This window comes from Monodon monoceros, unplaced genomic scaffold (assembly GCF_005190385.1).
Source record: "Monodon monoceros isolate NGI ecotype Baffin Bay Population unplaced genomic scaffold, NGI_Narwhal_1 Super_Scaffold_22, whole genome shotgun sequence".
In the NCBI taxonomy this organism is placed as follows: domain Eukaryota; kingdom Metazoa; phylum Chordata; class Mammalia; order Artiodactyla; family Monodontidae; genus Monodon; species Monodon monoceros.
The window spans coordinates 126,811,850-126,838,360 of NW_021703779.1; the positions used below are offsets into that span (position 1 = coordinate 126,811,850).

General features: G+C 57.0%; 2 protein-coding genes across 4 annotated transcripts in view; one reads left to right on the forward strand and one right to left on the reverse strand.

Annotated features, from left to right (window-relative positions):
• ATP2B3 (ATPase plasma membrane Ca2+ transporting 3) overlaps positions 1 to 8,626 on the forward strand; it is a 46,034-nt gene extending 37,408 nt beyond the window's left edge. Inside the window, exon 22 of the mRNA XM_029240747.1 lies at positions 8,264 to 8,626. Within this exon, the coding sequence (XP_029096580.1) occupies positions 8,264 to 8,584 (321 nt within the window). The 3' untranslated portion in view covers positions 8,585 to 8,626. The remainder of the gene's footprint in view (positions 1 to 8,263) is intronic.
• Positions 8,627 to 15,143: 6,517 nt separating this feature from the next.
• On the reverse strand, positions 15,144 to 25,590 carry CCNQ (cyclin Q). 3 transcript variants are annotated; one of them, XM_029241348.1, is made up of 5 exons: positions 25,382 to 25,590; positions 22,091 to 22,274; positions 20,606 to 20,738; positions 19,165 to 19,392; positions 15,144 to 15,578 (listed from the first exon to the last, which is right to left on the reverse strand). In XM_029241348.1, exons 1-5 carry the CDS (start codon positions 25,497 to 25,499, stop codon positions 15,549 to 15,551), a joined length of 693 nt encoding a protein of 230 aa, XP_029097181.1. In that variant the 5' UTR covers positions 25,500 to 25,590; the 3' UTR covers positions 15,144 to 15,548. The 3 variants fall into 3 exon arrangements, with proteins under 3 accessions (XP_029097181.1, XP_029097179.1, XP_029097180.1); XM_029241346.1 differs by having other exon boundaries at positions 15,144 to 15,638; XM_029241347.1 differs by having other exon boundaries at positions 15,144 to 15,638; positions 24,529 to 25,477.
• Between the last annotated feature and the right edge of the window lie 921 nt (positions 25,591 to 26,511).

Below are 26,511 nucleotides of genomic sequence, written 5' to 3' on the forward strand. Positions count from 1 at the left end.
CGAGCTGGAAAGCTTGTCCCACAGGGTACTTGGCACCACTCCACCTGGGGAAGCCGGCAGGAGGCTCGGCCAGGGCCTGCTGGGCCGCAGCTGCCCTCGCCTGCCACTTCCTTCACGTGTTCCTTTGCCATCTCTCTCTGTGCCTCCTCTCTGTCTGTCTGTCCATCCGCCTGTATGTTGACTTGGGGGAAGGCAGCCCGTCCCTCCTCTGCTCACCCCTAGGCCTTCCCCACACTCCTGCTGAGGCTGCACTGTCTGGGGGCCTCAGGCCTCCTCCCTGGGGGCAGCCTCCTTCTCCTCTCTCTTCCTCGGCTTCTAGTACCTTCCTTCTTTCTGCGGCCACCTCTCCTGTCCCCCTTCCCAGTGCTGGGAGCCCAGCAGCGTGGGGTAGGAGCCGCTCCCGGGGAACCTAAGTAGCTCCTGGCCAGAAGAAGGGTCACTGTCCATCCACACCGCGTACCACTGGGAGATGAGCACCTTCTGCCTGAGGAGGGTCCCGATGTCCTGACTCACAAGATGCTGGATGGAGGGCCAGGTGGCACCAGGGGACGTTCCTGCTTCCAGAAGCTGCCGACCAAGACCACTTCCTGCCACCATCACCGCTTCCCAGTCCAAGCTTCAAAGACCCCGAGAAATCACCAAGCCTGGCACCCACATCGTACAAATCAGGGGAAGTCCTGGCAGAGTGGAGGACAGCCCTAGGCCTTCAGTCTCTCTCTTGGAACTTACCAGAAGAAAGGCAGGGTGCAGTGGTCACGGGGCACAAGGTTTCCTCAGGAAAACCCAGCTCTTTCAGGAAGGCTTCTGTCCTCCTTGCCTACCACCCGGCCAGGCCGCGCCTCCTCCTGAGCGCCGCGGCCAGTCTCGGCCCAACATCGCTTCCGGTGAGAGCCTCAGGCTGTGTAGGTGGAAGGCCTGGTTGCGGGTGTGGACAAGGAGCCTGAAGGCCAGAGTGACAGGTGACATTGCTCAGCCAGTGCAGGCCCCGGCATGCAACACCAACGCAACAAGTGGCCAGAGTCCGAGGGGGAGGACAGCCCCTCAGAGGAGTGATGGGGGGAGGCTAGAGGTGCGATGGTCCTCGGGGCTCAGCGCGCCCACATTCACAGCCACGCACACTTCCTATTGACCTCCGGCACCCCGCCCCCGGCTCCAGAATGGCCTTGGCTGCCTCCCCGCTGCCCACTCAGCCGTCTCTCCTGCCTGCCTTAGTGGCCGCCCCACCACAGCCATTGCGTGGGACCTCAGCCATGCATGGCCTTGAGGCCACCCACCTGAGTGGCTTAGGAAAAAGCATTCTTTACTAACCACCATCAGTCTTCTGGAAACGAAGGGGGTGTGAAATCCTATCCCCTGTTAGTGTGTCAGTCACCCTCATTCGTGCCCCAATCACAGTATCACACAATAATTCTTCAGGAAGCTCAGCCTCATTTCCCAGCTGGCCGTTAGGATCCCCAGGGTGGAGGCAGACAGGAGGTGTCTATTCACTCAGATGGCTGCCCCCAGGTGCGAGCACGGCCGCACAGACACACCCAGCCCCCCCCCCCCCCCGCCACATATCCACAGCCTGTTCCCCAGCAGCCTGGCCCTCCTGCAGCAACAGTGGGCCTCTATGCTCAAACGATTACTGTCACGGGGGCAGGTGGCGAGTTTGGTCAGATGTGCCCAGAAGGACTCCCTCAGGGCCCTTCAGGTCTGATCAACCATACCGAAAACATATCACGGCGGTTGCTTTATTTTAATTGGCTTTTGCCGACTTGGCAAAGCCCAGCCCGGTGAGACCCCGGGGCTTCTGTGGACACGCCCTTCTGGAGCCTGGGGAGACATGCCCCTCACACACTCCTAGAGCAGTAGTTAAGCCAGCCCCACCGAGGAAGGAGCCCTGCCAAGTGAAAGCTGTCTTGTTTGCTGGAGTTTGCTTCCTTCTCAGGAAATCCATTGATTTCGAGGCAAGTCTGCCCACGTGGGTTTCTGGGAATAGTGTATTGGCATTTTTGGTCAGCTCTTCGACAGTGTGCACACTGTCTCCACACTAGGAACAGTGTCAGCCCTGCCCGAGCCTTCCTGCAGCCAGGGACCCTACCACATGGAAGAACCTTCCAGGCAATTCCTAAAGCACATGCCAGCTTGCAGCCTAAGGCAGACCCTGAAAGCCCTGCTCCAGAGCCCCCCACCCCCGTAGACACTTCCGGGCCGACTCCTGGGGCTGGGAGCCAGGGCCCAGGAAGCCCAGGAGACTTATCTGAGGCCCTGCAGCTGGAGACAGCCAGGATGAGAGGCAAGGCCGAGCCCCTGGAAAACCCAGGACTCTCCATGCCTGGGTCAGTTCAGTGCAACATCTTGTTGACACCGGCCACTGAGTCTGGCCTGTCCCGGTCCTGGGCACACATGCATGCCCACAGAATGGGAGGTAAACTTCACAAAACTCACGAGCCACCAGCATTTTCGGCTTGCCAGCACACACAAAGCTGTGTCTTTTGTTTGGGATTCGATCCCTCAGTGAAAGAGCCGACTCTGGAGTCTGAATTTTCATGTCTTCTAATTCCGTGGTGAGGAAAGGGAGCCTTCCCCCTTGCTACCCCCTTGATTGTGGGTCCATCACCGCACACCTCTTTGTGTTGATCTCAAGTCATGATTCACCCTCATGCCTACAGGGAGGGTTTGGGACTTGGGAACCTAAAGTTCATGGAGGCGCCATGGCTCTCCCTGGCTGCTGTGTTCAGAATTTGCTCTAAATCCAAAGCCCCGTTGCCAGGGAAGCTGCCAGGTTCCTTCCTCCCACAGAAGGTTCTGGATAGTGGTTGGTACGGAAGGACAGGGCAGGAGTTGGATGGAAGAATTTTGAGCTCTGTGAGCTTCACAGTGAGAGAGAAGGGAGGGTGCAGAGGGTGACGACCCCCCCCAGGGCCTGCTCCTCCCACAGCCCGAAGGTGTCAGACCGAGTTTCTGTTGTGGCCATTGTCATTGTTGTTCGGGAGCCTTTGCTTTTATTTTTCTCTCCTTTCCTTTTCCTTTAATGGGGTGGGAGATCCTTCATCCTTCGCTTTCCTCCCTGCTTCCACGTCCCTTCTCCGCCTCCACCACCACCTACATTGCAAACGCAAGCGATTAAAGTTCAAAACAAAAGCGGGGTACATCCACTTTCAGCCGCGACCTTCACCCCTTCTGCTTGCAACTCTTCATCAGTAGCATGGTCCCATGGCAGAGTCTGACACAAGCATCCTTTCTCCTTGTGGCCGGGGTAGTCCTGCGGGTCTGGAGCATCACGTGCCCCATCCCCGCTAATGGAGCTCACGCTGAGGGGAAGACAGGCCAGGGCTCACATGCGGGGGCGAGGGCCGGGCAGCAAACAACAGAGAAGTAAGTTTGCGCTGAGTGCAGGTGGTCACCAGCCTCAGAGGGAAAGGAAGCAGAACGAGAGAAACATTAGTGGCACTATTTTTGATATAGGTTGTCCGGGACAGCCTCTCAGAGGATGATTTGTGAGCTGAGTTCCAAATAAGGAGACAAGGCCGACATGGGATGATCTGGCGGAAGAAGAGTGTAGGCGGGGTACAGGGCAGGGGTGATGGCCCTGGGGGACACCCAGGCTTGCTGTTCCGAGCACCGTGGGCGGAGAGCGCTGGTCGGGGGAGCTATGGTGGGAGACACGTGCCAGGCTGTGTGGGCCCCCTACTCCCAGCACCTATCCACTGAGCCCCTGCTGCAGGCGGATGCTGTGCTGGGTGCTGGGGACGTCAGGGGCCTTATGCTCCAGTGACAGGAGACAGAGGAGAGAATAATGGGATGTGTGGGGTGTTTGAAGGTGAACCATGCTGGGGAGAAAAGGAGGCAGAAGAGGTGCTGGGGTGCTGAGGGAGATGAGTGGATTGTGGCTGTAAACGGAAAGAGCTAAGGGGGAGCCATGAGGCTCACTGGGGAAGAGCCTTCCTGACAGAGGGAACAGCCAGTGCAAAGGTCCTGAGGCAGGAGTGTCGTGCTTGAGGAAGAGCCGGGAGGCTGGAGAGGGTAAAGGAGAAAGAGGAAGAGAATGGCCCGAGGCAGGCCCTGGCAGGACTTTTCCTTTGAGGGAGACACGGCCACTGAAGTGTTTGGACCAGTGGAAGGTGTGACACGCTCTGACTTCCGCTGGAAAAGATTACTCAGGCTGCCATGCTGAGAAGAGACTGTGGACGTCAAGGGTGGCAACAGGGAGACAAGGAAGGAGACATGGGGGGTGGGAGGTAAAGTTGAAGAAGCAGGCAGAACCCCGAGTCTGGACACTGAGGTGGGAGCTCCTTAGCAGGCAGATGGCTAGAAGCACCCAGGAAATGCGTGGATGTGGACAGAGAAAAGGCCCAGACGACTCTGGGGCCCTTGGCCACGATAGGGGATGGGCAGCAGCAGGGGGACCTGGAAGCAGGGGTGCAGTGTGGGGTGCACGGGGCGCCCAACGGAGAGGTCCCTGGGGAGTGGGGGCCAGAAGAGAACAGGGCCAAACGAAGCTGGGCCCCTGCGTACCAACAGCTGGAGGGGCTGCAGCCCCGAGAGAGGGGCAAAGAGTAACCTAGACGAGGGGGACGGAGCTGACAGCGAAGGAGGAAGCGGGCCGCGGTGTCAGAGGCCAGGCGGTGGGGCGCAGCAGGCCTCACTCGGAAAGGGGAGGGAAGCCGTGGGACAGCCCCCAGCCCCAGCCAGACCTGCTTCTGGTTGGCTGTAATCTAGAAGTCCTCTTTACTGGCCGGTGCTTTTCACGTCTTTCTCTACCTTTAAATTCTCTTACAGTAACCTGGACTTGGGGGCGTCCCACACTGCGCAGAGCAGCGTGAGCGCCACCAGTCAGGACCCAGGGCAGGGCCTGACTCAGCGGCCAGAGAGAAGGGGCGGCAGCCGCACAGGCTGGAGCCCGGGAAAGATCCAGGGACCAGGCAGGGGGCGTCTCTGCGCTCGGGGGCTGCGGGGAGACACAGCCGCAGCGCTTGAGGCGGGGACGGCTCCGCCCTGGAGGGGTTCGGGAAAGAGGGGCCCCAAGACACGCTGATGTGCGGCACTGGGTCTGTGCCTGCAAGTTTCAGCCAGAGCCCTGCACCAGGATGCAAAGACTAGGCGAGGGGCAGGGTCGGCGGGGGGCAAGGCTGACGGTCCTCCTGGACCTCCTCCAGTTCGAGAGGCCCATTAGCCATTGACAGGAGGTACAGGAGCAGCAGATGCAGGCGGAGGCGGTGCAGGGGGCATTGGTGGCGTCGAGGTGGGCTGTGCGCTGTGGGCGACACTCACAGCCTTGAGGGCAATGACATCCCTTTGGGCGTCCTAGAGATGGACAGGTGGCCTGAGGACCCTGCCCTGGCCCCTGGGACAGTCCCAGGCCAGGAGAGGAGCTTCAGGAGGCAGTAAGGGTCACGCACTGGGGAAGAGCGCTGGACCCACCCAGCTGTGACCAGGCTTTCGCAGGGACGCGCTAAACTCCGCGGTGGGGATGTCCTCAGACTCCCAGGTGCGAGCTCAGGCCTCCAGGGCGGCCCTCTCTTAGAAACGTTTCCCAGTTCCCACCAAACCCGTGTCCCGGGGGTTGACTGTGCCCTTCAGCGTGGAGTGGCCTGAAAACTCCCCATCATAAGACCAATCCCAGGCCATGTGTTAAGAGCCCAAGATTTGCATGCAGGGAAATGGAAGCTGGAGGGAAGCTGACTCACCGTCAGCTGTAAGACACTCAGGATGACTCAAGCCAACGGCGCACGTTGGAGTGGGCAGCCCTGGCACCTTCTGTTGGTGATTGAGCGGCCGCTCTGCGCCAGGCTCTGGCGACAGGCAGCAAACGAGGCTAGTGAGGGGCATCAAAGTGAGTCTTTGATTACACCCGGGAGGAGGGCCCTGAAGGAGCCTTCCAGGCCAGAGCAACAGAAGCTGGGGAGGGAAGAGCCGGCCACCCTCTGGGGGAGCTGGGGATGAGTTTGAGCAGGGGCCTGGCCTGATCACATGACCCGGGTCCAGGTGAGGGGAAAGGATGTAGCCAGGGGCACCGGGGCACTGCTGGCAAACTTACCACAAAGGCCTCCAGGGCCAAGGGCGGCAGCACGCCGCTTGCTCCCATTTCTGTGGCTTGAGGGGGTGGCTGACTGCCGGAGTAGATCCTCCACCACCACACAGCCACAGCCAGTGTCCCATTGGCTCTCCCACAATCCTGGCACCAGAAAAGGAAAATGATTGTCAACTTCTGTGTCACCCCGATCTCGGAAGCCAGTCTGGGGAATGCGGGGGCCGACAGCAAATGATGGCCATCTACGACCTGGAAGATGTGGCTGTACCAAATGCAGAGAAAATCCTAGCTGGATTTAAGATATGGAATCAGAAATTTCCAATTTTATGGAGCCCTTGGGCTCATTTTTTTTTTTTTTTTTTTTGGCCCTTGATTGTGAGGTTCTCCTGGGTTAAACTGACCTAGGAGCATTGAGCTTGGCTGACCCCGGGATCCAGACACTGGAGGGTCGAAAGGGATTCATGGTCTAAACCAGGGGGCAGCAATGAACATTGGACATGTCCTTCAGAGGACACGGCATGGCCGTGTACCCAATAAGACTTTATCTACAAAACCAGGTTGAGGGCCAGAGTTAGCTCTTGGGCCACAGTTTGCCAACACCTTGTCTAAACCAAGAAAACCCAACCCTAGGACCTTGGACCTGGAAATGGCTTTAGAGCTCACTTTGTGTCCACCCACTCACATAGGGAGGCTCTGGCCTCCCCATCTCAGCACAGGACCAGCTGGCTAGTGCAAAGCCCAGCTGAAGGCTTCCCATCGATTCTGCCTTCTAGAAACATGAGGGAGCCCAGGCTGGGGGCCCAAGGAAGGAGCAGAGAGAGGCAGCAAACCGAGGAGACTTGAGCACATGTGGAGGTGAAGGCAGGGCAGCCAGCGGAGGCCAAGGGGCTAGTTCTGAGAGCAGGGTCCTGCGGGAGGTGCGGAGGTCAGGGGTGCCTGAGCTCAGCTGGGGCCTCGGTAGCTGGGGAGCAGGGCATTGTGGGAAGCTTCTCCCCAGGGGGCACTTGTGCTGATCTGAGGTCTGCAGATGCCAGCGGGGCAGCCAGGGAACAAGGTGTAGCAAATGTGAGTGGGGGAAGCATATGGCCCCCAACCAAATTCCGGGGACTGAAAGAAGTCGTGTGGTTTGGAGAGTGAAAAGGAGGAGGGTGAGAAAGGCTGTAGAGGCGGGCATCGGCAGACTACAAAGGGCCTCTGATGGCAGGAGATGCAGGACGGAAGGGTCTGAGAAGGGAAATGACGACCAGATCAAACGCATCCAGCTGGTGAATCAGGGCATCCGAGCAGGACAGGCTTGGTCGGTGTAAATTAAAAATGGGGCCATTTTCCATCTTGGATGCCTCCAGATGGGGGACTGGTAGGCTCTTAGGCCTGGAGCTCTGATGAGGGGCCTGGGCCGCAGTCCATGGTTATAGCCAGATGAGCCCAGAGCTGTGGCCAGGGCGAGGAGGTGAGCCTGGGGGTGTGCACAGGGAGGAGGGGGACAGGGACAGGCCGGGGCTCTGGGCACTCTGGGACAGAGTCACAAGCAGTGGAGGAGGTGAAGACAGAGAAACCGGTGAGGTAGGAGGAGGGCCAGACAGGGGCAGTGTCAGGGGAGCCAGGAGAAGTTCCCAGAAAGAGGGGCAGGTGGCCCCTGGGGGATCAAATAAGATGGAGACACAGAAGGGCCGTCGGACTTAGCAGCACGGAGAGTGATGGGCAGGTGTGTCTGGGCCTGGCCAGCGCGGGCTGCTGCCACAGGGGCCGGGGGGCAGAGGAGAGGGCGCCGAGAAGCCAGGGAGGGGAGCCAACGCGCGAAAGGCCTGCAGTGTGCCCACAGGCTGGGGACTTGCTCTTGCCGGAAAGTTCCTCGGACTCTCTGGGAAGAGAAAGTGGAGAGCCCAGTGTCCAGCACTGTCCCTTTGCCCAGTCATCTTTCCGGGCTCCCACATTGGAATCCCCCCCCCAACTCAGTGCAGGGGAAGGGGTGGGAGGGAGCAGCCAGGAGTCCCGTGAATCCATTGCTCTTGAGTTCAGCCTAGAGAAAGCCACTGCCATTTGTCCTGCATGCGCATCAGGCGACGGGAGGGAGACGCAGCGGGGCGGAGGGCTCCGACTTTTCTGTTCCAAAAGACAGACGTTTGTCATGCAGTGACCCCTGCCGTGGGTGTGGGCTGTACTCACCGCTGATGGCCTCCTTCCCTCTTCCTTCCTCGCCCTCCCCCTCCTCCCTCCTGCTCACTGGCCCTCCCCCTCCCCCTCCAGATCCGGGTGGTGAAAGCATTCCGTAGCTCCCTCTACGAAGGCCTGGAGAAACCCGAATCCAAGACCTCCATCCATAATTTCATGGCGACGCCCGAGTTTCTGATCAATGACTACACACACAACATCCCACTCATCGATGACACGGACGTGGACGAGAACGAGGAGCGCCTGCGGGCCCCGCCCCCGCCCTCCCCCAACCAGAACAACAACGCCATAGACAGCGGCGTCTACCTGACTACGCGCGGCACCAAGTCAGCTACCTCGTCAGTGTTTTCTTCCCGCCCCGGGAGCCCGCTCCACAGCGTGGAGACGTCCCTCTAAGCAGAACTGCTCTCGGCACGGCACGCGCACTCCCCGCACACACACGCACCCGGGCGGGCCGGGCGAGGGCACCGGCCACGAGGAGGGCCCGCCAGGCCGCTGAAGATGCTCCAAGGCACCTGCCAGAAGCCAATGCATTCTAGGCTTCTTACTCAGGAGGACCAGGAAGGGGAAGGAGGAGGAAGGAGAGACCAAGAACAGTCGTGTTCCCCCCTTTTTCTATGGAAGCTTTTTTAAACGAACACTGTAATTCCACCAGATGTTCCCTGTTTGGGCTGTGCAGTGCGGCAGAGGGCCGGTTTCGGTTTATCGAGAGCTTCGTGGCACCTGCTGCAGAGCAGTTGGCTCAACAGGTACAAGAGGCGAGCACCGCTCTGCAGGAAGGATGCTCCCACCCAGATGGTCCACCGGCCCAGCACCCCCTCCCCAGGACGCGTGCAGTCAGCCTGTGTGTGCATGTGTGCGTAGCCACGTGTGTGCGCGTATAGACGTGTACGTGCACATAGGACCAGATGCATATCTAAAGAATAAGGAACTACTTAACGGCATGATATTTCCATTTCTCTTATCGGGTGTTTTCATTTTGAGATTTCATTATTTATCGCGGCAGGGTTTTTTTCAGGGAACTAGACTGCAAGAATATCCTTCTGGTTGCTTGGGACGCCCCTCCCCCGCACTGCTCCCCTCCCGCCAGTCCCCTCCATCCTCCGTACTCCCAGCACAGCTCCTGGGAAGGCAGGCGTGAGGCCGGAACGATTACGGTTGAAACAGTAGGAACATTTGCACTTTTGAGACCCCTGCCTATAGAGAAAAAACAGCATTCGATGGAATTTTTATTAAAAAGGAAAATACCAAAGTATTGACGAGAATGATTCCCTCCAGTAGGCCGAAGGGGGAGTTTTGCTTTCGGTTTCCTTTGGTTCCAACTCCAATTCCAAGTCCTGAAATCTGGCCAGTGGGTAGGATTTCTTTGTCAGAGTCCCAACTTCAAGAGCACGAAGCCAGGCCACCTGCCATGCCTGACCTCCTGGGATGATCGGAATCCCCAGAGCAGCCCCAGGAGAGCCAGGTCCACGGGTGGAGGTGGGGAAGAATGCAGAGAGTCAGAAAGAAAGCGGAGACAGACGCTCCATCCAAACCCAGGAGGAGCCGGCACGGCCGCAGCGCAGACCCCAGCCCCCTGGGCGCCTCCACCTGGACTCCCGCTCTGCTTTGGCAAATGCCAAGAAGCTGTCGCTGAGACGCCCATAAAGCGACTGGGAAAAGTTCTCAGTCACCACCCGCAAAGCACTCTTCGGATCCTGGTGTTCTCGTTCAAGGATAACTGTGACCCACAAGGGCATGGATTTGGGTCTGCAGCCACCTACGGCGACCTTGGGGAGGTCAAGCCCCTGGGAGCGACGGTCCCTCGTCTCTGTTGCTGTAATGGCGAGTGCGGAAGGCTGAGGAGGTCAGCTCTGCCACGTCATCGGCTGAGCACCTGGTCTGCAGGTGGGGAGAGCTGGGCCTGGGCTCCCCAGACGGTTCCCTCGGGAGCCTCTCCTGGCAGTGTGGGCACGCGGCGTGCCAAGCCTCAGTTTTCCTCGAATGCGTGACAACCGGGGTGGGAAATGCAGAAAAAGCAGAGGTTCTTTTACCTTCAGAATTCTTCTGTCTCACATTTTGCAGGGAGGAGGTTGGGGTCCAGCCACGGCTAGTACAGGTGCCTGTCGCTTGGGCCTGGGGCTGAGCCACTGGGGGACAGCTGGGAGCTGAGGGGTGGAGGGGCTCGCTCAGCACTTGAGCAGCAGCTGGACCAGTGGCAAGGCTGGTTCGCCCATCCCGTGCCCATCCCACAGCCCCTGGCCAGGGCTCGCCTTGCCTCCACTTGTGTCTGTGTGCCTCCGGGCAGGCGGCGTCCCAAGCGTGCTCGGTCCCCACTGTTAACATTAATGCCATGTCACCCCGGGCAAAGGAATTTCGGTTAGAAAAGCAAATCCCACTTCAAATGCCAGCTACCGATAACTTAAAGCCATCCCTTTCTTCCAAAGGGCACATTGAGAATGTTACCCATTTGTAAATTGTTCCCTAATGTCCTTGTTTAAACAACAACAAAAAGGGCAACTCAATTTGTTGAGGGTCTGTGTGTTCTTAAACAAGAACTGAAATTGGAAATGTTTAAATTGAAGAATATACACTGAGTAATGCTATGCTCACGGGCTTCTTTTCATCCTCTGTTGTAGACACAAAGCCTTGCTGCTGCTGTCCAAAGTTGCCTCCTGTACACGGCGATTGTTTAGTCCCTAGGTTGCCTTTCCATGGGGTGTGGGGTGCAGATCGCTGCTCTCATTTCTGTGCGTCTTCAGGCCAGGGGCCCTATCTCGTTGGGAAGCCCCTCTCTCTAAAGCATTATCTTATATGGAATGGCTTGGTCAACTGTGTTCAGTTATTAAATCTGTTTTACGTTTTTACCTGCCTGTTATAAAGATGAACAAAAATATCTTAATGAGGAAGACCACAGATGCATAATAATTTAAAGTCTGTAGTTGAATTTCCTAATTTAAAGAATAGACCAAAATTTCTGTGTATTGAAAAAAAAAATGAAAGGCTCCCACAATCTCAGTCTGGGTAACGTGTGTGATTTATTATTTGGTGAATTCTCCTCCAGACCTAAAGAGAAGCGTCTTCCTCCCTTTACCAAGCTGGGGTGAGCCCCCGGGGGCAGCGGGGTTCCCCTGGGGTTGTGGCCACCTTGCCAATCCTAATGGAAGGAGGAGAGGGCTCGACCACCCTGTGGGGTCAGGTTCGCATGGTGGGCCTCAAACTGTCTTGACCTGGAAGGGCCTGACCTGAATCTCCAGGGTGGCATCCTCAGAGGAGGGTGGGAGCAGGGAACGCCACCCAAATGCCAGAACCCTGGCACGCATGCAGACGGCTTCGTTTTTTATTGTGGAAAAGTACAGATAACATCAAGTTTACCACGTTAACCATTTTTCAGCGCCCAGCTGGGCGGCATTAAGTACATTCAGGTTGGTGTGCAGCCATCCCCACCATCCATCTCCAGAACTGTTCATCTTCCCCAAGGGAAACCCTGTCCCCATTAGACACTAGCCCCCCTCCCCCTCCCCCAGCCCGTGCCCCGCCCCCATCCTACTTTCTGTCCCTAGGAACCCGACGGCTCTAAGCAGCTCACACAAGTGGAGTCCTACAGTATCCGTCCTTTGTGTCTGGCTGATTTCCCTGACCATGATGCCTTGTAGGTCCAGCCATGTTGTAGCAGGTGTCAGAGCGACCTTCCTTTTTAAGGCTGAATAACATTCCACTGATTGGATGGACCACATCTTGTTTGTCCATTCATTCTTCAATGAACACTTGGGTGGTTTCCACATTTGGCTAGTGTGAATCACGCAGTTGTAAACACGGGTGTACAAATACCTATTTGAGCCCCTGCGTTCACTTCTTTTAGGTAGATACCTGGAAGTGGAATTGCTGGATCCTATGGTTATCTTCCGTTTAATTTTTGGAGGGACGGCCAGACCGTTTTCCACGGCACCAGCAGCGTTTTCTATTCCCCCCAGCAGTGCACAAGGGTTCCATTCACAGATTCCCTCTTTAAACCAAAGCCATGGAAAGAAAGCCCATTACTGCACCCATTCACTTGCTCCGAGCGTCACTGTCCCGTTCATTCCTTCGCTCACTAGGCGTCTTTGAACACCCGTGCTGGGGACAGCCGTGCCGTACCAGTAGAGCCACGAAGGCAGCTCTGGCCCAAGATTTGTGAATGACTCCCGCGGCAATGGTGCCAAAAGTCCCTGCATCCTGTTTCCTCATGTTTCTATTCCCCGACTCTGCATGTCACCCTTGTAGACTTGGCAGTGCCAGAGAAAGCATTTTCCAGGGAAGCTGCCAAGAAACGAGCAAAATGGCTTCTACGTTCCCTTCCAACCACCAGAGTCCATACTTCCAAAAAAGGCCAGAGACAAATGGCAGAAAGCAGCAGACAGACAAATACAGGAGCTCTTGCTTCACTGACACACAAGCCACCTCGAACCATAACTCTAAGTAAGCCTAGGTTGGGCCAAATGCCATATCAAGACAGCTGCACCTTCTGGAGAGATCGCATTCATTTATGCCTGAATTCTCTTTTTCATGGACTTCCACTATCAAATATGACCCAGGTTCCCATGGGAAGAAACTGGTACACAGCCAAATGCCTTGGGGCGAGGAAGGTACTATAACACCCATCCCTTCACGAAGCCGGACGCCATCTTTACCAGCTGGCAGCCTGGGAACGGGGGTAGGTGCCATGAGTTGGGGGAAGGCCCACGTGTGCGTTTCCTAGGCTGCTGTAACAAAGTACCACAAACCGGAAGATGGGGGGCGCTAAAGCACAGGCGTTTCTTCTCTCCTGGTTCTGGAGATCAGAAGTCTGAAATCAAGGTGTGGCAGGGCCACATACCCTCTGCAGCCTCTAGGGGAAGATTCTAGTTTTTTCCAGCTTCTGGCATCGCCGGCAGTCCTTGGCTTGTAGACACATCACTCTGGTCTCTGCCTCCATCGTCGCAGGGCCTTGTCCCTGTGAGTCTGTCTTCACCTGGTATTCTCCCTCTGCACAGGCCTATCTCTGTGTCTCTCTCCTCTTCTTATAGACACCAGGCATATTGGACTAGGGTCACCCTACTCCTGTAGAATCTCATCTTACCTTGACAACACCGCAAAGGCTATTTCCAAATAAGGTCCCATTCCCAGCTGGAAAAGAAGAGATGGGTCGAGCCCCACATAGAACCTGCTTTGCCCCCTCCTTCCTCTGGCTTGACAGGCCGAGGAAGGATCAAACATTTATCACTTTACAGTAATTAAGACGTGCTCTGGAATGAAAAGCTCCTGGAAGCTTCAGGTTCTAGAAAATCTTATCTCAATCTCTCCTTTTTGAACCTAAAATAAAGGAGATGGAAGGTTGTATATCTTTAATCCATACTATCTTTTATAAAAGCCTCAGTAATAGGAAGCCAAAGCAAACAAAAGGAAACCACCCTGCAACAGGTTTTAATTCATAGTCTGTGGCTGAACTGTCCTTACAAAGCACAAAGCACAGCTGGCCGTGTCACGTATTCCTCAAAAGTGTCACATACGTCCCAATACCTATCCTTACCTCTGTTCCAATGACAACACACACTGAAGGTGGGGCTCACAGCCTTAGCGGCATCAGGAAGACACACAGATGACCCCTTAGTGACAAGCACTGAGCTGACAGGCCCAGAGGCCAGCACACAAAGCCAGCAAGTCCCCAGGGCAGTGTGACAGGCACACACATGGGTGGAGGGATTTTAAATAGCAGTGAGCAGTCACAGTCTGAAGTTGTTTGGTCCAACCTGCTTGATTTACATAGTGGGAAACTGAGTCCCATCGAGAGACTGATACCTGGTAATCCTGAGAGGAAACTTAGGGCCACAGAAACTCCGGAGAGGCTGCTGTCAGCCCCGCAGCCCAGAGCTCGCCCTGTTAAGCACGGTGGCTCTCGGCTGGGGTGGGGACACCAAGGGCAGTGCTAGGCCACATGGGGCAGGCAAGGCCGGGGTGGGGGGCAGCTGGGTCCAGCCTGCGGGGAGGAAGGGGGTGATGGAGGCAAGGTGCTTTTTAAAAAGCACGAGGCAGAAAGGACTGGCAAGAGAGCCGAAGCCGCCCTCAGAGGCCTGCCAGCCAGGCCCCTCACCCTCCACTGTCCGCGCTCAGAGCCCCGGCCCTGTGCTCTGGCACAGACTCTGTCATCAAAGGGTACCCAGTTGAGCTGGAAAGGACACAGTGGAAGAGGGGCATTTACTCATATCCTTCACCCTAAAGACAAATAACACAATCACTTTGCAAACTCAAGCAAGCCCTACTGCCTGACTTGTCACCCATGAGTGGCCCCTCCCTGTGCCCCTCACCCAGTGGACCCTGGGCGTGCCAACCAGCCCCCATACCTGTGGGTGCCAGAGGGCATGGTGGTCAGTGGCCAGAGCCTGCGCTCCCCTGGTGACAACCTCGCAAATGTGGTGAAGTGCCTGGGACGGTCCCCCAGCCCCCATGCCATCATGTGTTAAAGGATGGTCCTACCAGCGTGCGTCCTACCAACCGCCCAGGCTGGCCTCTTTCCCCCAGGGCACACCCAAGAGCAGTCCTTCCCGAAGCAGTGCCATTTGAGTGGGAGTCGGGGGGCGGGGCATGGCTCCGAGATTCCCTAGACTCGGCATCTTGACTCACTCTCTTGGCCTTAATAAAAAGTTGTAACTTTCTGGATACATTTTGGTCTTCTTGAACTCAAATGATACTCCTTAATCCCTCTTTCCAAGATGTAACTTCACTCGCCAAGCAGAATGATTGCCAAGCCCTACAAGGGTCCCAGCAGAGGGAGGACACGTGGGCCCTTCTAGGGGACGTCATTGTGACACGGGCACACGCTGTGCCATCCTACCTTCCGGAAGTGGTGGAGGGCCTACCCCAGGCACTTCCACCTGGAGAGCCTTTGAGGGGAAATCGAGTCTGGATGGCACCCACAAACCCACCAGGGCAGCACGGGCTAGAGAGCAAACACCGGGTGTTCCAGTTCATTTGTATCTTTTATTACACAAAATAAAGTTCCATCTATGTTGCACATTCATTCATTCTATAAATCAGGCTTTTAAAAAATCCCCAGGGGCTCAGTCCCATCCTTTATTTGATTTTCCTTCCGATGACGTCACCCTCCACGGCAGTCAGGTCCTCTCAAAGGACAAAAGCAGACGCGGCGCCTGGCCTCGGCAGCCCCTCGCGGTGAACTCCAAGCCCGCCCGCTGAAGGCGTGGCTCCTGTCACTGTCCAGACCATGGCTGCCGGGGACAGTCATCGCCTTCGCCAGCCCTTCCAGCTGGTCCTCTGGGGGCCGGCGTTCACGGCCCTGTGGCGGTGCCATCCCCAGGCTGCCGAGCGTCACGGACTTCTCTTTGGGCAGGCCTGGACCAGGGCCTTAGGGGATCTCTGTGTCCATGGTATAAATCTGAATGAGATCAGACACAATGTTATCAATGATTGGCTTGGTAAGGTCTTCACTAAACACCTAGAAAGGAGAAGGAAAACAGGTTCCGGTTAGACTCCCTCTCCGTTAAACAAGGCACCCGCCACTAAGCACAGAATCACAGTGCACAGGGGTGGGGGATGGCACGGGGACTCGGCTATTGGAAACGAGGGCGGCTCTCTGCACAGCCGGTTCAGGTCCAGCCTGCCGAGGCTGATCACAAAGCAGAGAACATTCCAGATGGAAGAGGCTGTGGTGATCATCCAACTCATACAGGAGAGGGGACTTGTCCTGGGTTACATGGGAAGCTGGTGACAGGCTCCTGCCTCCCCCTGGAGCTCTCAGGTCCACAGTCTCTGGGTATGGGAGCAGGGGTGGGGAGTTCATTTCCAGAAATAGGCTAGGTCTCCTGGACCCCACTCTACCCTAGGCCAACCCCTAGGGAACACGTGGACCTGCTCTCTAACCTGGACCAGAACGTGTCTTTTTTTTTTTTTTTTTTTTGGCCACGCTGCACAGCTGGCGGGATCTTAGTTCCCCGACCAGGGATTGAACCCGGGCCCCGGCAGTGAGAGCGCAGCGTCCTAACCACTGGGCCGCCAGGGAAGTCCCCAGACCGCCACTTGACTGTGCCACGGAGCTTATAAAATTGCAACGTGAGTCCCCAGGGGCCCAAATGAAGAGGGCTTAACTCTGCACGTTCCCAAGGAAGGTCCGGTCCTGGCCTGGCTCCTGGGAGGGGAACTCTAGGCCCCTGCCTGATGAGAGGGTCTCGGTTTGCCCAGGGCCAAGGGACCTGGGAGCTCATATCTGGTCTCTCCTGGACCTGTCCTCCGTTCCTTTTTATCTTTGCTGATTTCAACCTGTACCCTTCCCCGGTAACTAAGCCGAACTCCCATAACCACGAGCATAACGGCTTTTCTGAACTCTGTGAGTCCTCTCGGCAGCACAGCGAGCCTGAGGATGCTCTTGGGGACCCCGATGACACGGCAAGTAAAAAGCAAAACAAGGAGCACTTGGTTGGATGCCGTGGCCCCCGGGCCGGGGGGTGCTGCCTGGGGAATCAAGGTACCACGAAGGTCAAGGCCCAGGGCTGAGCTGGGGCAAAAGCTGGACCTGAGTCCACCCTCCTGCATGGCCACCAAAGGAAGCGTGAACTCTCCACAGGCTGTCACTTCAGGTGGGAGATAGTGACCTGGAAACAGCCCCTCCCTCGACCACTGGCTCAGGAAGATCAGCCGTCACCCCCTGGACTCCGGTTGGAAAATAAATACTTCAGAAATACAGGCTTGCATAGCACAGGGAGATCAGCTCTGTGCTTTGTGACCACCTAGAGGGGTGGGTTAGGGAGGGTGGGAGGGAGGGAGACGCAAGAGGGAAGAGATATGGGAACATATGTATATGTATGACTGATTCACTTTGTTATAAAGCAGAAACTAACACACCATTGGAAGGCAATTATACTCCAATAAGATGTTAAAAAAAAAAAAAAAGAAAAGAAATACAGGCTTGCTTGTCAGGGTCCACTAGCTGTATGCTCTTGGAGACCCCAAGCCAAGAAATGACCGTTAAAATATAGTCCAGGGCAGGGACTTCCCCGGTGGCACAGTGGTTAAGACTGTGCGCTCCCAATGCAGGGGGCCCGGGTTCGATCCCTGGTCAGGGAACTAGATCCCACATGCGAGCTGCAACTAAGGAGCCCGCCTGCCGCAACTAAGACCCGGCGCAGCCACGTAAATAAATAAATATTTTTTTTAAAAAAAAGTAGTCCAGGGCCAAAAGCTGGAAACAATCCAAGTGTCCCTCATGGAGGAACGAACCAACATGACGCGGTCCAGCCACACCACGGAACAGGACTCGGCCTCCAAAAGACGGGGATTCCGACACCCGCTACAACTCGCTACTGCTTTAGAGCCAGAGCCTCATCCACCCAGAGGCCCGAAGCACCTGGGCACAAACGGCCACCCCGCTGCCACTGCTGCCACGCTCGAGGGCAGACAGGTGACTTCACAGAAGTGGTGGCTGAGAGCAGGTGAGCAGTAAGAATGTCTCACGATTTAGAGGCAGCACCTCGAGGCTGGGCAGGCGGCTCGTCAGCAGCCACTCAGCACCAAGCAAGCGGCCCTCACATGCCCAAAGGATGCCCGGCCGCTCCCGTGCACGGAACTCGGAGCCACCCGGAAAGACAAGAGCGAGCGAAGCGCGGGCGTACCGCCCAGAGGGGCGTCGTCGTCCAGGAGAACGATTGCTGGGCACGTGTGTGTCGCCCAGAAAAGAGGCCCGTGGCGGAGCTGCTCTCCGTGCTCTCCTCTCACGAGGGGTGAGGGGTGACGGCCCAGAGCGGGAGGCAGAGGTTGCTGCGGCAGCTCCAGCCCCGGTCACCGTCAGGAACAAGTGAAGAGAAAGGAGAGCAGGGAGGACACGCAGAGGAAAGCAGCCCAGGACGGGCCAGGAAGCAGCAGCCCCTTGCGCCGCCACCTGATTCAACAGAGTGGGGACCTTGGGCTCACGTGATCTGGAAGTCCCCAAGAAGCCCGGCACGGAGCAATGCTTTTGTCCACGCAGCCGCCCTTTGCCCCCCACCTGCCCAGACACTGATGAAGCAGACAAGGTCCCTGGCCTTGGGGTGCGGTGGGGGGCTGGGGGGCAGACAGGCAATAAAGGACAGTGAATCACAGAAAGAAGCTGTGAGCTCCCAGGAAGGGCGAGCAGGCCGGGGGAGGGAGCCTCAGGAAGGGGGAGGCAGCCACTGTGGGTTCGCATGGGAGGGGTGGTGCCCAAAAAGGAGGAGCCTTCCGTCACCTCAAAGTCTGCTTACATGGAATCTCATTGTAGGACAAGGAGGGACAAAGGTATCATGAAGAGAGGGCTGGCAAACTTCAAGTACAGGAAAGGAAAAACGGAGAATGATGTCAAAATCCCATTTTAAGGAACGGTGGGACTACCCAGGGAAACCCGCTAGGACTGCAGCCTTTCTGACAGACACACTTCACCCAGCTCTCGACAAACTGCTCTCAGCATTCAGTACGTCTCGGGGAAGCGGGGTGTCATCTGTCTTATCTATCTATGCATCCACCCACCCATCTGTCATCCAACTACCTCCTTTTCCATCATCTCTCCATCCCACCATCCACCATCACCTATCCATCCGCACATCATCTATCTACCTACCTACCAACCGCTGTCTTTTTAGAGCACCCCCTGTACGTCTTCTGACGTGAAGCCAGACTTATTAACCTCGGATCTACGACAAGCTCCCACTCAGTTCAAAAAAAGTGCTTGGTTGGCCTCAGTAGTTCTCAGCCAGGGGCGATCCCTATCCCGAGGCACTTGGCAACGTCTGGCGCTGTCCTGCTCCTACATCCGACCCTGAACGTCCACGGTGTCGAGGGCGAGAGCCTGCCTTAGACTATTAGGACAGAGTATCCTCAAGCTTCAAGGTTCCCAAGTAGCCCGTATCTTTCTTTGTGGATAATTACTACAAAGAAATGTGACACCAGGTACAGGGACCTCAGGCAGAGAAGAGGGGGACACACGCCAAGGGGGACTGCCAACGCAGTCACCTCACCTGCCACCATGGCTTCTCGGCCTCGGCCTCAGCGGGCACCTCGACCCCATAGGCCTGCAGGGCCAGGTGGAGCACCGCCACGGCTATGTGCTGAGCCTGGAACCGGAGGCACAGCCCCCCGTGGTAGCTGTCGCGCAGCAGGGCCCAGGCGGTGATGGAGACGGGGCTCCGCTGCCAGCTGTAACGGTTCAGCCAGTTCTTGACGGACAACAGGTAGTGGAGCAGGTACTGCAAAGACACGCCAGTCAGCTGGCCCCCCGTCACCTGCCTCCTTTACTGTGAGCCTGCGGCCTGTCTGCCCACCAGCCACTCTCCCCTAAGCGTCACGATGTGTGTACACCACAGATCGGATATGTCGCCTCCCGGTGTCACTGGAAAAAAGCCCCAGTGCCTTCCACAGGCCTTGCCCCACCCTCCTGCCAGGTTCACCTCCAGCCCCGCCGCGGTCCCCTCAGGCCCGCCTGCTCTCAGCCTCCAGGCCCGGCTCCCAAAACCCGCTCGGCCGCTCTCCATGGCCACCCCGCCACTGTCCCTCTCCGTCAACGTGGCCCTGTGCCGGCCACCATCAGCGATCATTCTCCTCATGCCCTTGGCCCTGCTCAAACATTAAAACTCCAGAAACGGCGTCCCGATCTGCACGACAGGGCAAGGCACCCACAGTCCAGCCTGAGGCTAGGGGCCAGCCAGACACCGGACACTGGCTCTCGGGGCACCAGGGCCTCTGAATGCCCTCCAGCTCGGCCGTCTGTCAGCTCCCCCTCTGCCCGAACGCCACTCTCTCCTGAGCCCACGGGGAGTGCCACTGAGGAGAGCAGCCCTGCACCGCACGCCGACAGAAAACACTACGGCTTGGAATCTCCACCAGCGGCTCTGGGACTAGGGAGGCGGTCGGGAAGGCACACGTCCCAAGCCCCCCCCCACCCGCCTCTCTGCAGGCCACCTTTCCAGCTGCCCACAGGGTCCTTCCAAGTGCTCTAAGCGTTCACGTGCCCCTTCTGCTGCTTTCTGAAGCAATTCTTCTGTTGGGACGAACGCACTCCTAGCTGTGAACGGTGAGTGACCAGGCTTTTCTCGTGGGTTCGTACGCACAGCTGAGCTGGCACTGAGCTCTGAGGCGGGGCAGCAACTCCTGGCACAGGGACTCGGCAGGTCAGGAAACGGGCCCTGCCTCCCCGTGGCTCAGTGAACAAACAATTCATACGGGTCTGGGGACGGGCACAGGCTTCAGAGGGCACGCGGATCCTGGCTTGCAGCCACAGCCGAGCGGGCGGAAAGGCAGCAGCTGAAATTAGAGCTGCCTGACGGACCCCGAGAGTGGCGACGGGCGAGGCTGCCCGAGCCAGTCACTGCTTCTCCCCAGGGCCCCGCGTGGCTCCAGGCTCAGGGGGCTGCAAATAGCTTCGTGCCTCTGGGAACTGTCGGCGACCCCCCCAGCACATACCTTGTGAGGGTGCTGGAAGGAGACCTGGAAACGCAGAACCCGCAGTACGAGCAGCTCACACTGCACGATGCTGTCCCGGAGCTCCCAAAAGCGTGAGTCCAGTTCCAAGGGCTCGCTGTCCGGGTGGAAGTACCTGTGCAGAGAAACAACACAGCTGACGGCAGAAGTGGGTGGCCCCAGGAGCCCCCAGTCGTGGGATACCCAGAGGCAACGCCAGGGCCCCTGTGCTCTTGATCAGCACAGGGTCACCATCAACCACTCTCCACCTACGGGTGTACGTATGCCATGAAAACGGTAACCAGAGAGGAAAGAAGCCACTTCTAGCGTTAGCCCCATGGCTGTCCCACCTCCTCAGCAGGACGTCGAGTGTAAAGATGGGCTCTCTGCAGTGTCTCCTGAGGAAAAGTCTTTGCACCCGGGGCGGCGATGCCCCGGGCTCTCACTCTGGGCCCAAGGAAGGCATTTGAACACAAGAATGATGCCCTCAGAAATGTAAATGTATTTTAGCTTTCCATTTTGTTTCATTCCAGATCTTTGTGTCCTTATTTACACCTTATTCGTCCACAACACTCCCACCTATGCAAGATCACCAAGCTGTGCGGGAATGGGATACACACTAAAGTGACCCCAGTTCTCTGCCGCTGACTCACCCTTCCCGGCCCCTCCCTCTTCTTCCGATCTCCCCACAGAACCACACCGGGCACCAACGTCCTATTAGAGCGCCCCACAGTTTCCCCTGGTGCCCGCCCGCCCTCCCTGCTGGGGCCCTGGCAATGACAGGTGGACTCCGGCTGCCCTTCCGCGGTTCCCTAATGATTAGAGTTCCTGGAAAGGCTAATGACGCACTAACTTTCCACAGATTGCTTCCTCCCAGGCCCCGGGACCTCGGCACAGCCCGCCCAGCCGGCTGGAGCCCCGTGTCCTTCCCCAACAGGAACACGGCTGCTCGGGCCCACGACTCTGCGAGAGACACTCCTGAGCAACTCTGACCATGTTTCCACACCATCTAAACGGGACAGCGGCCCCAGAATCCAACTGGTTCCATCCATCCTGTCCAAGATCCCACGAGAATCTTTTTTTTTTTTTTAGAATAGAATTTGATCTTTTATTTATTGTTTAACACCCTTCTTGGACTACAGTTGCTTTACAATGGTGTGTCAGTTTCTGCTGTACCACAAACTGAATCAGCTGTCCATACACACTCTGCTCCAGCTGTGCCCGCGTGCAACGCTAGGGACACCCTCCTTCCCACCCCGCTCTGCACCCCATCTGGCCTCTGAGGTTCCCCAAAATCTGGCCCCAGCTTCTCTCGTACAGGTGCCCCTAGGCTCCTGGCTCACCCCTGCCTTTGCTGTTACTGCTCCCGGCCCCAGTTCACGGCCACCCAGGTGCCTCCTCCTTAGTTGGACTGCTGCCGCCTGGGGGGCAGGGCCTAGTGAGATCCTCCTCTGGCCTCCCATTCACGGGGACACCAGAAGCGGCTACCTGTTGGAAACGTTGATGATGTCACGAGTGCGCAGGCGCTGTTCCTCCACTTTGCCGGCCAAGTAAAGGGAAGACATGGCCACCAAGTAGGGGTCATAGGCATCCAGGTCGATCTCACAGAAGAACTTATGGTATATGGCACAGGCGGTGGCGATGGGGATGGACCGCATCCCTAGCTTGACACCTACCGAGAGAAAGCAGGCAGGGGAGTGCTTCATCCAGGGCTCGCCCCCTGCAAAGTGTGAGGGGAGCCGCCAGGTTGGGCTCTAAGGGTGCACATCCCTGTTCTGACAAGACCGAGAGCTCAGGGCCCAGCTGGCAGGGGCTGCCATGCCTTCCACTGGGTCCTCGACCTGAGGGATTTAGACGCGAGCTTCTCAGACTCCAACGTGCTAACAAGCCCCTGGGGGTCACGCTGAAGTGCAGCATTCCCTTCAGTAGCTCTGTGGGCTCCACGCTTCTCCCAAGCCTCAAGGCCACGCCAGGAGAAGCAAGGCTTCAAACTACTGCACCTGGCATATCCCTTTCTGCACATCTTGAAAAGGAACAAGTTGTGTGTCTGTTTCCACCTTAGCAGGCATTTAACTAGAGGTTGCCCCCACCTCTGCAGCTCACCTAACCAAAATCCTGCCAATGTGACAGGAGGAAAAAAGGTCTCTGAGCATCAAACAGGTGCCGCGAGTCCTGAGGTCATAGTTTAAGATTATACTCAGCACTGGTTTACTAACCCACAGGTTAGCAAAGGCAAGAAAAGCAAAGCAGGGTGACTGCCAAAGGCAACCGCCCGCAGAGCAGGAGAAAGGCCACAGCCAGGCTCGAGGGAAAAGGGAACAGAACTCAAAAACCAGAGCACGATGGTTCGATTTAGGGGTTAAAGCCCTAAATCCCCCCGACAGCTCCTAGGGAAATCACCGCATTGGGTCACAGAACCAAAACAAATTCACAATGACCAGGGTTAATAAGGGAAGGTTAAATGACACCCCATAGACTGAAAGAAGGTGGAGAACCACCGACAATCATTCGAATTGTGTTCAACATCCTCTACCTAGAAAGGTGTATTAGTTCCCCAGAGCTGCTGTAACAAGGCGCCACAAACTAAGTGGCTTAAAACAGCACATACTTTTTTCTCTTACAATGCCGGTGGTCAGAAGTCCAAAATGAGTCTTAGGGGGCTAAGTTCAAGGTGTCGGCAGGGCTGGTTCCTTCTGGAGGTTCCAGAGGAGAATCCACTCCCTTGCCCTTTCCAACTTCTGAAGCGCCTGCAATCTTTGGCTCACGGCCCTTTCCTCCATCCTCAAAGCCAGCGGTGCGGCATCTTCTAACTCTGCTTCCATCATCACGTGGCCTATCTACTCCTCCTGCCTCTCTCTCTAAGGACGGGTGTGATTATATTGGGCCCACCAGATAACCTAGGATAGCTCCCCGACATCAAGATGCTTAATCCCATCTGCAAAATCTCTTTTGCCACATGAGGTAACAGTCACAGGTTCTGGGAATTAGGATGGGGAAATCTTTGGAGGACCGGTATTCAACCTCACACAGAGGGCAAGGGCATATGCAAAACATTTCAGCATTAGCTTTTAGCATTTAGGTTTTAGCATTTCCAGGTTTAAACTTCAGTTTCATAGACAGTTCCTACATGGGACCCCTCATTCTCAGAGATGTCAGATTAGGTGGTATTACTGCACATGACCCTCCAAGTCTTGCCTTTTATATAGCAAACCCTCAAAGGGTAGCATGCTTCCCTGGTTCACATGGATCCTCCAAGCAGATGTATGGGGTATATGAGGAGGCACTGCCATCCTTCCTTATACACTTTGCAAAACTTCCTGGAAATTAAATGTACAAATCACTGGGATTAATGGTCCTGCACTATTTTCCCCAGACTCTGCCCACCTTGACTTGAAAGCGGACTCACCCAACGCCCTCAGAATGTATACAAAGTAACAAAGATGGCCCTCTTCGCCAGAATGTATACAAAGTAACAAAGATCGCCCTCTTTGACAGAATGTATACAAAGTAACAAAGATCGCCCTCTTCACCAGAATGTATACAAAGTAACAAAGATCGCCCTCTTTGGCAGAATGTATACAAAGTAACAAAGATAGCCCTCTTTGGCAGAATGTATACAAAGTAACAAAGATCGCCCTCTTCGGCGGAATGCATACAAATTAACAAAGATCAACAACAACGGAGCAAACCACTATTGATGGAAACAGTGTTTCTACCGGAATCCAATTAGCTACATCGCCTCGCCTTCGGAGATAGAGCACCCAACACCACGGTGTGGATGCCCTGGCCGGGTTCAAAACGTGAGCTGCGCCCCGGCTCCTAGTTGTTTTGTTTTGGTTTTTTTTGGGGGGGGGGGGGTTGTTTGTTTTTTAAACTTAAATTTGCCAGAGTTCCCTGTATATTTATTTATTTATTTATTTATTTACTGCGTTGGGTTCTTCGTGGCTGCACGTGGCCTTCCTCTAGTTGTGGCGAGCGGGGGCTACTGTTCATTGCGGTGCGCGGGCTTCTCACTGCGGTGGCTCCTCTTGTTGCGGAGCACGGGCTCTAGGCGCGCCGGCTTCACTAGTTACAGCACTGCAGGCCCAGCTCAGCACGGGCTCTAGGCACATGGGCTGTGCTGCTCCGCAGCATGTGGGATCCTCCCGGACCAGAGATCGAACCCATGTGCCCTGCATTGGCAGGCGGATTCTCAACCACTGCGCCACCAGGGAAGCCCCTGGGTCCTAGATGTGATGGGACCTCGTCAACAAGGTTTGTCAGGAGCCTCACCAAGGGCATATGCTCCAAAAGGCTCCGTGTGACCAGGTGCCAGCGTCCCCGTATGCTGCGAGGCAGGTGTGTCAGAAGGCGCGGCACACTCAATCGAGATGCGGGCGCCCCGATTCCGCCACCTTCTAGCTGGGGCCTTCTAGTTTCCACATCCTCTCTTTGGACCTACGCGCCCGCCCATGAAATGGCCATGACCGCGTATGCCTCGCAGCTCAAAGCCTAGTATGCAGGGCGTGGCGGAAAGGCAGAGGCCGGTACCCCTAAGCCGAGCCTCCCAGCCTCCGCTAGGGCAGTGCAGGCCCGATCTCTTCCCTCCGCTCAGCCACGCCAGCACCGAATTTGGCGGGTCCCATCTTTCGGGAAGCGGATCCCCGCTACGCCAGCCCCTGCCTGCCTGCTCGGTGCTCCCGCGGCGGGTTGGGGCCAGCTGGGTGAAAGTGCAGCAATGCGGCTCTGGCTCCCACGTCCCGTCCGCGCGGGGCCCGCCCTCTTCCCGGCCGTGGTTACCTGCCTCCATGATGAACCTCGTCACTCGGAAGTGCACCCTCGCCTCGGGTGCTGGCCGCCCCTCCGCGCCCAGTGCCGCATCCCCTCCACCGCAGGTCCCCGGGCCAACTGCTTCCATGAGGTCCCGCCCCACGGGCCCAGATCCCCCACGGGAAGGAGAAGGGCCCCGACGCGAGGCGGCCGGCTCCCCGGGTGCTCACGGCGGGAGCGGAGATCCCGCCCCGCCCCGGCCGGCCCGCCCGCCCGCCAGCCCGCCAGCCCGCCAGCCCGCCAGCCAGCCCAGCCCAGGCCGGCCCGCCCGCCCCAGGGTGGGTAGCGCAGCTGTCCGCCAAAGGCGGGTCCGGCCGAATACGCAGACTCAAGCTCAAGCGCAAGCGCAGAGGCCGAAGGCGCCCGCCCTGTCCCCTAGATGCAGCAAACATCTCCTTTGGAGCCGACGCCCCGCCCCCGAGAGGCTGACGCCCCGCCTCCTGGAGACTCACGCTCCGCCCTCGGGAGCCGAACGGCGGCAACCGGAACCGGCGGGGTTACTCCTCCAGGGTGAAGTGACGTTACAGTCCTAGGATCAGGGCACGAAAATATCACCCTCCCCGGCACCTGAGCTACAAGTCCCTGCGGTCCGACTAAGGTGTGCCTCCGGGCTGGTGGCCCCGCGTGGTTCAGGACGGGGAGAGCTGGCTGTCTGCCAAGCCGCGGCGGGGGCCGGGGGCGGGGGGATCGCTTACCGGAGCTCACATCGGTGTCTCCCAACTAGAGAAGACGTGGGGTTCAATGTCAGTGTTCGTAAAACCCGAATCCAGGTTTGTCAGAGTTTCCCAGACCTACAGATGAGCCCTGAAGGGAATGCTGTGCACGAAATGAGGGCATGAGGGCTGTTTGTGTCAGGGTTTTCCAGGGGCCCAGCATCCCTTGGGGATTTGGTTGCTGCTCGACTTTTCAGCTTGGCAGCACAGTGGGAGCTTAATAAATGTTTGCTGAATGAATGTTGTTGAATGTCCAGCTCACAGTGGCTTCCCACGTTTCGTTTGTGTCTTCCACAAGTAGGAAACTGTGCGTCAGGAGTCAGGCATGTAGAACACCAAAGGGACGCCCAAGCTAGTGACAGACAGTTACTCTGGGCATTCTGTTAC

Bases quoted from the DNA above. Each gene is read 5' to 3' on its own strand.
- CCNQ (XM_029241346.1), bottom strand. From the start codon at position 25,499: ATGGAAGCAGTTGGCCCGGGGACCTGCGGTGGAGGGGATGCGGCACTG. The intron at 22,275-25,381 runs GTAACCACGGCC...TTCTCTCGGTAG, and splicing joins GAGGTTCATCATGGAGGCAG to GTGTCAAGCTAGGGATGCGG. The intron at 20,739-22,090 runs GTAGCCGCTTCT...TTCTCTGCACAG, and splicing joins ATCATCAACGTTTCCAACAG to GTACTTCCACCCGGACAGCG.